The following is a 12338-nucleotide window of genomic DNA, read 5'->3' on the forward strand; positions in this document are numbered from 1 at the left end:
AGCAATGATTATCTCAAAGTGGGGCCAGTTTGGGATGTCACTGTGGAGCAGGATGTTCAGTATCCAACACTGAGTTGTCCCAGAAAGGACCAATTTGTGCTGTCCCCTTGGGGTGCAGGTGTCTGACCCTGTGATGCACCAGGAAGGGAAGTTTGTGATGTTCCTGTGGGGTGCAGTATTTCAGCATCTGACCCTGAACAGCCCTACACATCCTACTCTGACCCACAGTAATCCAAAAACAAAGTCCAGACACAAACATTAATTTCATTTTCTAATTATTTTACTGGGATTCACCACATTCATGGTAGCTTCCATTACTGGAAGTAAGCTTTTTAGAAAGTGACCCTTCCCGCTTTACTTTATACAACATGCAGATTAAATGTATATGAGTATTCAACTTCAGCCCAGTTATTAACATCAGCAGCAACAAACCCCAACTGTGAGAATGCAGCAGAAATAACAGCAGAACCTAATCCCTGCAGTCACTCGTGAATTCGCTGGTGTCTCAGCAGGGTGGATGATAGATTAAATCGCTTCTCACACACGGAGCATATGAAAGGCCTCTGCCCAGTGTGAATACACTGGTGTTACAGAAGACCGGATGAGTCAGTGAATCCCTTCCCACACACAGAGCAAGGGAATGGCCTCTCTCCAGTGTGACTGCGCACATGTCTCAGCAGTTCCATTTTGCATTTAAAACTCTTTTCACAGTCAGAGCATTTAAATGGTCTCTTAACAGCGTGAACAAGTTGATGTGAAATCAGGGCGCTTATCCAAGTGAAACCCTTCCCACACAGGGAGCAGGTGAATGCCCTCTCCCCAGTGTGAACTCAATGATGTTCAGTGAGGTGGGATGGATTAATGAATTGTTTCCCACATACAGAACAGCTGAATGGCCTCTCCCCAGTGCGAATGCGCTGGTGTGTTAGCAGGTTATTTATGTTTTTAAAACTCTTTCCACAATCAGAACATTTAAATGGTCTCTTATCAGTGTGAACAGCTGATGTTTATTGAGTTACGATAACTGAATGAATCCCTTCCCACACATGGGGAGACAAACAGCCTCTCCCCAGTGTGAGTGCGCTGATGTTTCAGCAGGTTGCAGGAGACAGTGAATTCCATCCCACATGCAAAGCAGGTGAATGGCCTCTTCCCAGTGTGAGTGCCTCAGCAGTTCCCTTTTGCATTTAAAGCTCTTGTCACAGAACATTTAAATGATCTCTTATCAGTGTGAATTAGTCGGTGTGAAATGAGGCTGCTTGACCAAATGAATCGCATCTCACACTCAGAGCAGATGAATGGTTTCTCCCCAGTGTGAACTCGCTGGTGTTCAGAGAGCTGGGATGAATTAGTGAATCGTTTCCCACGTATGGTACAGCTAAACAGCCTCTCACCGGGGCGACTGGGTTGGTGTCTCAGCAAATCCCTTGTGTTTTTAAATCTCTTCTCACAGTCAGAACATTTAAACAATCCCTCATTGGTGTGAACGCAAGAGTCTGACAAAAGATGTGAAAAAGCATGAAATCGCTTCCCACATTGAGTACAGGTGAAAGGCCTTTCTCCAAAGTGAACTCGCTGGTGTCTCAGAAGTTGGGATGACTGAGTGAATCCTTTCCCACACACCAAGCAGGTGAACAGCCTCTCCCCGGTGTGAATACACCAATGAATTTCCAGCTCTGATGGGTAACTAAATCCCTTTCCACAGTCCCCACATTTCCAAGGCTTCTCCCCAGCGTGATTGTGCTTGTGTTTTGAAAGGTCAGATGATCGGGTAAAACCTCGTCCACACTCGGAACACATGAACTGTTTCTCCCCACTTTGAACAGGGCTCTTTGCTTCCACTTTCAATGTCTGATGACGTTCAGGCCCTGATGATTCGGTTGACTCTTGTCAGATCCTGAGGTGATGCTTAGTTTTCGTTTCTAGTCAGCAAATCTGCCTGTAAAAGGAGTTTCCAAAATCCATCACTGTCAGTCCAGGAAAAAAAAATCACAATATTCCCACTTCCGGGTCCAGGATGACTGCGCATGCGCTCATCTGGACTTGCCCCTATAAAGATGGCGATCGCGCATGCTCTCCGCTGCATAATGCCCCGCCCCCAGCTTCCGATCGGTCCTCCAGCCCCGCCTCCGATTCGTCCGGAGCTTCAGTCAATCAGCCGGGCATTGTGAGCTGTCAGGTGAGAGGTCACAGTCGGGAGCGGGTTAATGAACCCCGGGCGGGGTTTCCAAATCCCGAGTGCGGCCCCAGAGCCGAATATTAAACAATGAACATTATCCACTCTCACTATCCGCAGCTTCCGGCTTCTCTCCGGGAACAACCTCAAGCAAGGAGACCAGGGGGAGAGAGTGGCCTAGTGGGCATGTCACTGGATCAGCAATTCAGAGACCCAGGGTCATTACCCAAGACATTATCACTCGCTGCGTCAAAAGAAGCTCTTCCTCACATCCCCCTTTTGTATTTCTTGCACAAAATCTTTTTGATTAGTTAATGGGAACAGTTAATCTTTACCTACCTGGTATAAAACTAGCACAAGTTCTGTTAAAGAGTCATACAGACTCAAAACGTTAACTGTGTTCCTCTCCCTAGATGCTGCCAGACTTGCTGAGTTTTTCCAGGTATTTTTATTTTTATAAACTTGTACACCTCTATCAAATCTCCCAGCAATCGGCTTCACTCCAAGAGGATCAATCCCGATTTCTCCAGCCTAACCTTGCAACTATAATCCCTCATCCCTCGAACTATTCTGGTAAACCTCCTCTGCACCCTCTCAAGGACCCTCACATCCTTCATAATGTGTGGTGATCACTGGTTTGCACAGACCCAGATGTTCTGTATTTGTGTCTGTGATGTCATCACGCACTGACAATTGCGCGGTGACATCACCCCGCTCCCTGGGTATTTCCTCAACTGGGAGATTTTTCTTTGACTCCAGTACTTCTCATACCTTTCCAGATGCTGGCTCCAGCAGGAGATTTTAAAATTGAAAACTGAAATTGTTTCAGAGGTGGGTATTTTTGACCATTCACCTGCATTTTAGAGCTTTAAGTTCAATGCTGTGTTATCTGTGAGAGGTTCCATGGCTCTGGGGCTGGTGTGGCTCCTTTACTGTGGATCTGAGTACATGTCCATCCATTGCTCGGTTTCTGTTCCTCTCTGCCCTCCCTGGTCACCTCTCTGTCATTGACTAACTTCCTCTGTCTCTTCTAATGGGTGTGTTTTAACCATGTTTAGTATTTTATTGATAGTTATGCTGATCATGTCTAATTGAGGCTTCCACCACTGGCCATCCCTGACCACGTGCTGCTGGCTTCCCAGCTTTATCTTCCCGCAGAATCTTTTATATTCAGGAATTGTTTTACTTGCGTTTCTTTTCCTTTTGTTTTATTGCAGGATTTTTTTGCAGAACCGAGTCTAGAAACACATACAGACCAACTCAGAGCTAGTTTGTAGCAGGATAGGCAGTGGTGGCAGACGTTCACCCCTGGCCTCCACTACAGGTCCATTTTCTTCGAGGCATATAGAAGGAGGCTCTTTAACTCATTGTGCCCATGCTGGCTCTCTCTGCAAGATCTGATCAGTTAGTCCCACAAGATCAGCATATATTACCAATCCCCAGTTACCTGTGGAGAAGATGTTTGACCTCTTGACCCGCTGCTGTCTGTGTGGTGAAGGTGTTCCCACAATGTGTTTGGTAAGGAGTTATAGGGTTTTCGGCCAGAAATGAAGTAATGGTGGTATATGTAAAACAGCAACAACAACATGTATTTTTATAGCACCTTTCATATGAATACAACTTTCCAATGTGTGTTTCACAGGAGTGTTCTAAAGCAAGATTTGACACCGGGCCCGCATATGGAGATGTTAGGGCAGATGACAACTAGTTTGGTCAAATAGTTAGTTTTTAAAGAGTATCTTAAAGGACAACAGAGAGGGAAAGAGGTGGAGAGGTTGGGGAGGAAATTTCACAGGTTATGGCCTTGGCAAGCAAGGTGGGAGTGAGTAAAACCAGGAATTCTCAGGACAGAATTAGAGCAGTGCAGATATCTCAGAGGGTTGTGTGGCTGGAGGAATCACAGAGAAAGGGATGAATGCAACCATGAGGAGGATTTGAAAACAAGGATGAGAAATTTAAAACTTTGGTGCTTCTTATTTGAGACATTTGTAGGTCAGTGAGCACAGGGCTGAAGCGTGAACAAGACTTGGTGTGAGTAAACACACAGCAGAGTTTTGGGTGACCTCAAGATTATGGAGAGGTTGAATGTGCGAGGCCAGCTGGAAGTGAGTGAGGATAGTTAAATCCAGAGGCAACTAAGGATTTTTTAAAAATTCATTGATGGGATGCTGGCTTCACTGGCTGTGCCAGCATTTATTGCCCATCCCTAGTTGCCCTTGAGAAGGTGGTGGTGAGCTGCCTTCTTGAACCGCTGTAGTCCATGTGGTGCAGGTACACCCACAGTGCTGTTAGGGAAGGAGTTCCAGGATTTTGACCCAGCGACAGTGAAGGAATGGCCGATATATTTCCAAGTCAGGATGGTGTGTGACTTGGAGGGGACCTTACAGTTGATGGTGTTTCCACCTAACTGGTGCCCTTGTCCTTCTGGATGGTAGTGGTCATGGGTTTGGAAGGTGCTGTCAAAGGAGCCTTGGTGAATTCCTGCAGTGCATCTTGTAGATGGTACACACTGCTGTCACTGCGCATGGTGGTGGAGGGAGTGAATGATTGTGGATGGGGTGCCAATCAAGCGGACTGCTTTGTCCTGGACGGTGCCAAGCTTCTTGAGTGTTGTGGGAGCTGCACTCATCCATGTGCACCTGCAACCCTGGTCCTTCTTGGTGTGAGGTTAAGGGTTTGGGGTGTTCTGTCAAAGTTCTGACTGAGTTGTAGAAAAATAAAATCTCTCTTGCTTACCACCTGCATCTCCTGCCCTGTCTCTCCTCTCATGGAGGCCAGAATCTTCTGTGACTGCAGGGGTTGGATTCTGCTGTTAATCATATTCAGGACTGAACTATGTCATTGTAGTCTATTTTTGCTGATGTTAATAAACTCCAGCTTCGTTATAGGGGTTAATATTCTGGACAAAAGTGAAATATATTTGTTTTGTGTTAAACACAGTGCGGCAAATCATTTTAATATCTCTCAACACAAGTTAGTTTCTTTTGAAATGCTCTCCCTCTCCCCATTTCCTTCTTCCTCACCTCCAACAATAAGCGTGAGGAGCTTATGGAGCTTCTCCATCACTAAGATTCGGACAATCTGATCAGCTGCATCTGCTGTTTCCCTCCCTTCCACTATCCCACCGGGCCAAACTGTCTTCAAAGTTCCTCCTCGTCTTAGCACTGAACTTGCATCTTTCCCCCCGTTTCTCTCCTATCTCCCATCAACACCTGTCAAAGCTCATCTTGTCCATGAGACCTACTTCCTAGTCCCCCACTCCTACTCCCACTACACTGCTGACGCTCCATTTTCCCCATTTTAGCTGAAACTGTTTATGGTTGTCTCTCTCTTTTGATATTGTCCCTCTCACCTCTAAATCCACCATCATCACCATCCTAAAAAAAAGCAAACCTTGACCCCCACCATCCTTGCAAACTACTGCCCCATCTCCAACCTGCTTTTCCTCTGCAAGGACCTTGAACTTGGTGTCCCCCAAGGATCTATACTTGGTCCCTCCTATTTCTCATCTACATGCTGCCAAAAAGCGACACCATCGAAAAGCACCTTGTTAGTTTTCACATGTACACTGACAATGCCCAGCTCTACTTCAGCACCATCCTTCTCCATTCCACCACCTCGACTAAATTATCAAACTGATTATCTGACATCCAGTACTGGATGAGCAGAAATTTCCTTCAATTAACAATTGGGAAGACCAAAGCTATTGTCTACAGTCATCACTACAAACTCTGTTCCTTAACTACCGAATCCATCCCTCTCTCTAGGAACTATCTTGAGGTTGAATCACACTGTTCAGAATCTTGATGTCTGTTTGATCCAAAGATGACTTTCCCACCACTTATCCACACCATCACAAATACCACATATCTCCCCCTCCATAACGTTACTTGTCTCACCCACTGCTCATCTGCTGCTGAGAGAGGAGATGAATATCCTGTTACTGATTATTCAGTTTGTGGTCATTTTTTCCCTTTCTCACTACACTGCAAATAAATCATCCCTGCCGTCTGTCCTGAATGAATCCATTTCAATAACAAATGTTGGAATGTTTGCTCCACACCCACAGGGTTTCATCTGTTTAAAGCCACAAACAGAAAGGTCCAGTTTTCTACTGGAGTTTGAGGCAAATCAGCTTCCAAAATGATGCAGAGTTTCAGTGAGGGATGAGGGGGATCCGGGCTCAGCCCCGCCTCTCATTCACTCTGATTGGTTGAAGGACCAGCTCTCCCGTTCGGTCTTCCAGTCCCGCCCCTTCTTCCTATTGGTCCGAAGCCTCCATCAATCACTCTCCAGGCATTGTGATATGGAGCATGCGCAGTGCGGATGATGTATTTGGACAGACGCTTGTTTGTCTCATCTTCAGGCGGGAAGGAGGCGGATAAGCGGAGCAGCGTTAGGGGCGGTGGGTGGGAGGGGAGGCTTCACAAACACCCAGTGGAGGCCTCAGCACCCCCGTAAGAAAGTGCCTTTGCACCGAACGGAACGGCAAATGCGGGTTTTCTCCCGGTGCCAGGCCCGAGTGGATTTTTACTAAACAAAAACAGAATTACCTGGAAAAACTCAGCAGGTTTGGCAGCATCGGCGGAGAAGAAAAGAGTTGACGTTTCGAGTCCTCATGACCCTTCTTCTCCGCCGATGCTGCCAGACCTGCTGAGTTGTTCCAGGTAATTCTGTTTTTGTTTTGGATTTCCAGCATCCGCAGTTTTTTGTTTTTATCTCTGGACTTTTACTTAGTTCTGCTGAAGGGTCATACGGACTCGAAACGTTAACTGTGTTCCTTTCCGCAGATGTTGTCAGACCTGCTGAGTTTTTCTAGGTATTTTTGTTTTTGTTTTGGATTTCCAGCATCCGCAGTTTTTTGCTTTTATCCGAGTGGACAAATGTGGGTTAATGAAGGAAACGCAGCAATTGATTTGTTAATGAGAAATCGTCTTTATCTAACTTTACTGATCTGGAGCAGGAGGAGAGAATGGTGTGAATTTCTATCCTGGACTGACACTGATGCATTTGTTTATAAAAAAAAACATCTTTAACTTTACAGGAAACAGGAGGGGAGACTGTTTAATATCATAATTAACTAACTTGCGGGAGTTTTTTGAATTGGTAACAGAGAGGGTTAATGTGAGCAATGATTGATGTACATGGATTTCCAAAAGACATTTGATACAGTGTCACACAACAGACTTTAAGCTGTGAGCAAAGTTCTAGCTCATGGAATAAAAGGGACATGAACAACAAGGATAGGGAAACAAAAACAGAATTACCTGGAAAAACTCAGCAGGTCTGGCAGCATCGGCGGAGAAGAAAAGAGTTGACGTTTCGAGTCCTCATGACCCTTCAACAGAACTTGAGTTCGAGTCCAAGAAAGAGTTGAAATATAAGCTGGTTTAAGGTGTGTGTGTGGGGGGGGCGGAGAGATAGAGAGAGAGAGAAGTGGGGGGGTGTGGTTGTAGGGACAAACAAGCAGTGATAGAAGCAGATCATCAAAAGATGTCAACGACAATAGTACAATAGAACACATAGGTGTTAAAGTTGGTGATATTATCTAACCGAATGTGCTAATTAAGAATGGATGGTAGGGCACTCAAGGTATAGCTCTAGTGGGGGTTTTTTTTTAATTTTTTTTTTAAATAATGGAAATAGGTGGGAAAAGGAAAATCTTTATAATTTATTGGAAAAAAAAGGAAGGGGGAAACAAAGGGGGTGGGGTTGGGGGAGGGAGCACATGACCTAAAGTTGTTGAATTCAATATTCAGTCCGGAAGGCTGTTAAGTCCCTAGTCGGAAGATGAGGTGTTGTTCCTCCAGTTTACGTTGGGCTTCACTGGAACAATGCAGCAAGCCAAGGACAGACATGTGGGCAAGAGAGCAGGGTGGAGTGTTAAAATGGCAAGCGACAGGGAGGTTTGGGTCATTCTTGCGGACAGACCATAGGTGTTCTGCAAAGCGGTCGCCCAGTTTACGTTTGGTCTCTCCAATGTAGAGGAGACCACATTGGGAGCAACGAATGCAGTAGACTAAGTTGGGGGAAATGCAAGTGAAATGTTGCTTCACTTGAAAGGAGCGTTTGGGTCCTTGGACGGTGAGGAGAGAGGAAGTGAAGGGGCAGGTGTTGCATCTTTTGCGTGGGCATGGGGTGGTGCCATAGGAGGGGGTTGAGGAGTAGGGGGTGATGGAGGAGTGGACAAGGGTGTCCCGGAGGGAGCGATCCCTACGGAATGCCGATAAGGGGGGTGAAGGGAAGATGTATTTGGTGGTGGCATCATGCTGGAGTTGGCGGAAATGGCGGAGGATGATCCTTTGAATGCGGAGGCTGGTGGGGTGATAAGTGAGGACAAGGGGGACCCTATCATGTTTCTGGGAGGGAGGAGAAGGTGTGAGGGCGGATGCGCGGGAGATGGGCCGGACACGGTTGAGGGCCCTGTCAACGACCGTGGGTGGAAAACCTCGGTTAAGGAAGAAGGAGGACATGTCAGAGGAACTGTTTTTGAATGTAGCATCATCGGAACAGATGCGACGGAGGCGAAGGAACTGAGAGAATGGGATGGAGTCCTTACAGGAAGCGGGGTGTGAGGAGCTGTAGTCGAGATAGCTGTGGGAGTCGGTGGGTTTGTAATGGATATTGGTGGACAGTCTATCACCAGAGATTGAGACAGAGAGGTCAAGGAAGGGAAGGGAAGTGTCAGAGATGGACCACGTGAAAATGATGGAGGGGTGGAGATTGGAAGCAAAATTAATAATAATCTTCGTCTCCGGGCTCACTTCTTTGGGCAGGATTCCTCTCCCAGTTCAACGGATCCTTTTACCCATCTCCAATATTCTCCCTCCACCTGGACCCCTCCCTCTGGATTCTTACCTTCTCTCGATCTTTTCATTGAGAACTGTCGGCGCGACATTAGTCGTTTCAATTTCTCTGCTCCTCTCACCCATTCTAACCTGTCTCCCTCTCAACTTACTGCACTCCATTCTCTCAGGTCCAACCCTGACATTGTCATCAAACCCGCTGACAAGGGTGGTGCTGTTGTTGTCTGGCGCACTGACCTCTACCTCGCGGAGGCTGAGCGTCAACTCGCAGACACTTCCTCCTACCTCTCCCTGGACCATGACCCCACCACTGAACATCAAGCCATTGTTTCCAGAACTGTCACTGACCTCACCTCCTCTGCGGATCTCCCTCCCACAGCTTCCAACCTGATAGTCGCCCAACCTCGGACGGCCCGCTTCTATCTCCTACCCAAAATCCACAAACAGAACTGCCCCGGTAGACCGATCGTCTCAGCTTGCTCCTGCCCCACAGAACTCATTTCTCCTTATCTTGACTCCCTTCTCTCTCCCCTTGTCCAGTCCCTTCCCACCTACATCCGTGATTCCTCTGACACCTTACGTCACATCAACAATTTCCAGTTCCCTGGCCCCAACCGCTTCCTCTTCACCATACACCTCCATCCCCCACCAGGATGGTCTGAGGGCCCTTAGCTTCTTCGTCGAACAGAGGCCTGAACAATCTCCATCCACCACTACTCTCCTCCGTCTGGCTGAACTTGTTCTCACACTGAACAATTTCTCCTTCAACTCCTCTCACTTCCTCCAAATAAAAGGTGTGGCTATGGGTACCCGCATGGGCCCCAGCTATGCCTGACTCTTTATGGGGTATGTGGAACGTTCCTTGTTCCAGTCCTACTCCGGCCCCCTTCCACAACTCTTTCTCCGGTACATCGATGATTACTTCGGTGCCGCTTCATGCTCTCGTCGGGACTTGGAAAAATTTATTAATTTTGCTTCCAATCTCCACCCCTCCATCATTTTCACGTGGTCCATCTCTGACACTTCCCTTCCCTTCCTTGACCTCTCTGTCTCAATCTCTGGTGATAGACTGTCCACCAATATCCATTACAAACCCACCGACTCCCACAGCTATCTCGACTACAGCTCCTCACACCCCGCTTCCTGTAAGGACTCCATCCCATTCTCTCAGTTCCTTCGCCTCCGTCGCATCTGTTCCGATGATGCTACATTCAAAAACAGTTCCTCTGACATGTCCTCCTTCTTCCTTAACTGAGGTTTTCCACCCACGGTCGTTGACAGGGCCCTCAACCGTGTCCGGCCCATCTCCCGTGCATCCGCCCTCACGTCTTCTCCTCCCTCCCAGAAACATGATAGGGTCCCCCTTGTCTTCACTTATCACTCCACCAGCCTCCGCATTCAAAGGATCATCCTTCGCCATTTCCACCAACTCCAGCATGATGCCACCACCAAACACATCTTCCCTTCACCCCCCTTATCGGCATTCCGTAGGGATCGCTACCTCCGGGACACCCTTGTCCACTCCTCCATCACCCCCTACTCCTCAACCCCCTCCTATGGCACCACCCCATGCCCACGCAAAAGATGCAACACCTGCCCCTTCACTTCCTCTCTCCTCACCGTCCAAGGACCCAAACACTCCTTTCAAGTGAAGCAGCATTTCACTTGCATTTCCCCCAACTTAGTCTACTGCATTCGTTGCTCCCAATGTGGTCTCCTCTACATTGGAGAGACCAAACGTAAACTGGGCGACCGCTTTGCAGAACACCTGCGGTTTGTCCGCAAGAATGACCCAAACCTCCCTGTCGCTTGCCATTTCAACACTCCACCCTGCTCTCTTGCCCACATGTCTGTCCTTGGCTTGCTGCATTGTTCCAGTGAAGCCCAACGCAAACTGGAGGAACAACACCTCATCTTCTGACTAGGGCCTTTACAGCCTTCCGGACTGAATATTGAATTCAACAACTTTAGGTCGTGAGCTCCCTCCCCCATCCCCACCCCCTTTCTGTTTCCCCCTTCCTTTTTTTTCCAATAAATTATAAAGATTTTCCTTTTCCCACCTATTTCCATTATTTAAAAAAAAACCCCAATAGAGCTATACCTTGAGTGCCCTACCATCCATTCTTAATTAGCACATTCGTTTAGATAATATCACCAACTTTAACTTTAACACCTATGTGTTTTATTGTACTATTGTCGTTGACATCTTTTGATGATCTGCTTCTATCACTGCTTGTTTGTCCCTACAACCACACCCCCCCCACCTCTTTCTCTCTTTCTATCTCTCCGACCCCCACACACACACCTTAAACCAGCTTATATTTCAACTCTTTCTTGGACTCGAACTCAAGTTCTGTCGAAGGGTCATGAGGACTCGAAACGTCAACTCTTTTCTTCTCCGCCGATGCTGCCAGACCTGCTGAGTTTTTCCAGGTAATTCTGTTTTTGTTTTGGATTTCCAGCATCCGCAGTTTTTTTGTTTTTATCACAAGGATAGGGAATTGGCTGAGTGACAGGTAACAAACAGTAGTGGTTAATAGATGTTTTTTCCGGCTGGAGTTCGTGGGTATTTCCTCAACTGTGAGATTTTTCTCGGACTCCAGTGCTTCTTGATATCTTTCCACATGCAGGCTGCAGCAGGGGATTTTTAAATTGAAAACTGAAATTGTTTCCGTGGTATTTCTGACCATTCATCTGCAATTAACCTGGAAGCGCCTTAACAGACTTAGGACTGGTGTAGGTCGTTCAAAGGTGTCACTAAGCAAATGGGGATATACAACCAGCCCGACAACTTGTGAATGTGGAACTGAGCCACAGACTATGCAACATCTCCTGCAATGCCTATCGCTAGAGGAACCCTACACTGTTGCAGATCTTGCCAAATTCAACAACAAGGTGCAAAAATGTGTCCAGTTCTGGCTGGGCCATGTATAGGCTGTCCATGGACACGATAAGAAGCTCTGCAATTTAGAGCTTTTAATTCTATGCTCTGTTATTTGTATGAAGTTCCACATCTCTGGGGCTGGTTTGGCTCCTTTACAGTGGAACTGAACCCATGTCCATCCATTGATCTATTTCACCTCTGCCCTCCCTGATCACCTCTCTGCCATTATCTAACTTCCTCTGTCTCTGATAATGAACGTATTATAGTTATGTTTAGTATTTTACTGTTACTGCCATTGACTATGTCTAAATGAGGTTCCACTGCTGCCCATCCCCCAATCATTCCATCTTCCCACATGATCTTTCATTGTCATGTCTTGTTTAACTTGCACTATTGTCCATTTCTCTTCCACTTATGACCTAATACTGCCCGTCAAATTCTGCACCATTTTTATTCCCCGTAATTCATTCTG

The 12338-nt window shown here is 46.9% G+C and overlaps 1 protein-coding gene across 1 annotated transcript; it reads right to left on the reverse strand.

Annotated features, from left to right (window-relative positions):
- Positions 1-289: 289 nt before the first annotated feature.
- LOC121270322 (gastrula zinc finger protein XlCGF8.2DB-like) lies at positions 290-5239 on the reverse strand. The gene is made up of 2 exons (XM_041175620.1): positions 5200-5239; positions 290-1886 (listed from the first exon to the last, which is right to left on the reverse strand). The coding sequence occupies exons 1-2, from the start codon at positions 5237-5239 to the stop codon at positions 1168-1170; spliced, it is 759 nt and encodes a 252-aa protein (XP_041031554.1). The 3' UTR covers positions 290-1167.
- Between the last annotated feature and the right edge of the window lie 7099 nt (positions 5240-12338).

The sequence above is a fragment of the Carcharodon carcharias genome, chromosome 27 (assembly GCF_017639515.1).
Source record: "Carcharodon carcharias isolate sCarCar2 chromosome 27, sCarCar2.pri, whole genome shotgun sequence".
Lineage (NCBI taxonomy): Eukaryota > Metazoa > Chordata > Chondrichthyes > Lamniformes > Lamnidae > Carcharodon > Carcharodon carcharias.

Excerpts from the sequence above, each read along its gene's own strand:
- LOC121270322 (XM_041175620.1), bottom strand. The coding sequence starts at position 5,239 with ATGGAGAAGCTCCATAAGCTCCTCACGCTTATTGTTGGAG. Across the intron at positions 1,887-5,199 it reads CCTCACGCTTATTGTTGGAG|AGTCAACCGAATCATCAGGG; the intron begins GTGAGGAAGAAG and ends GGATCTGACAAG.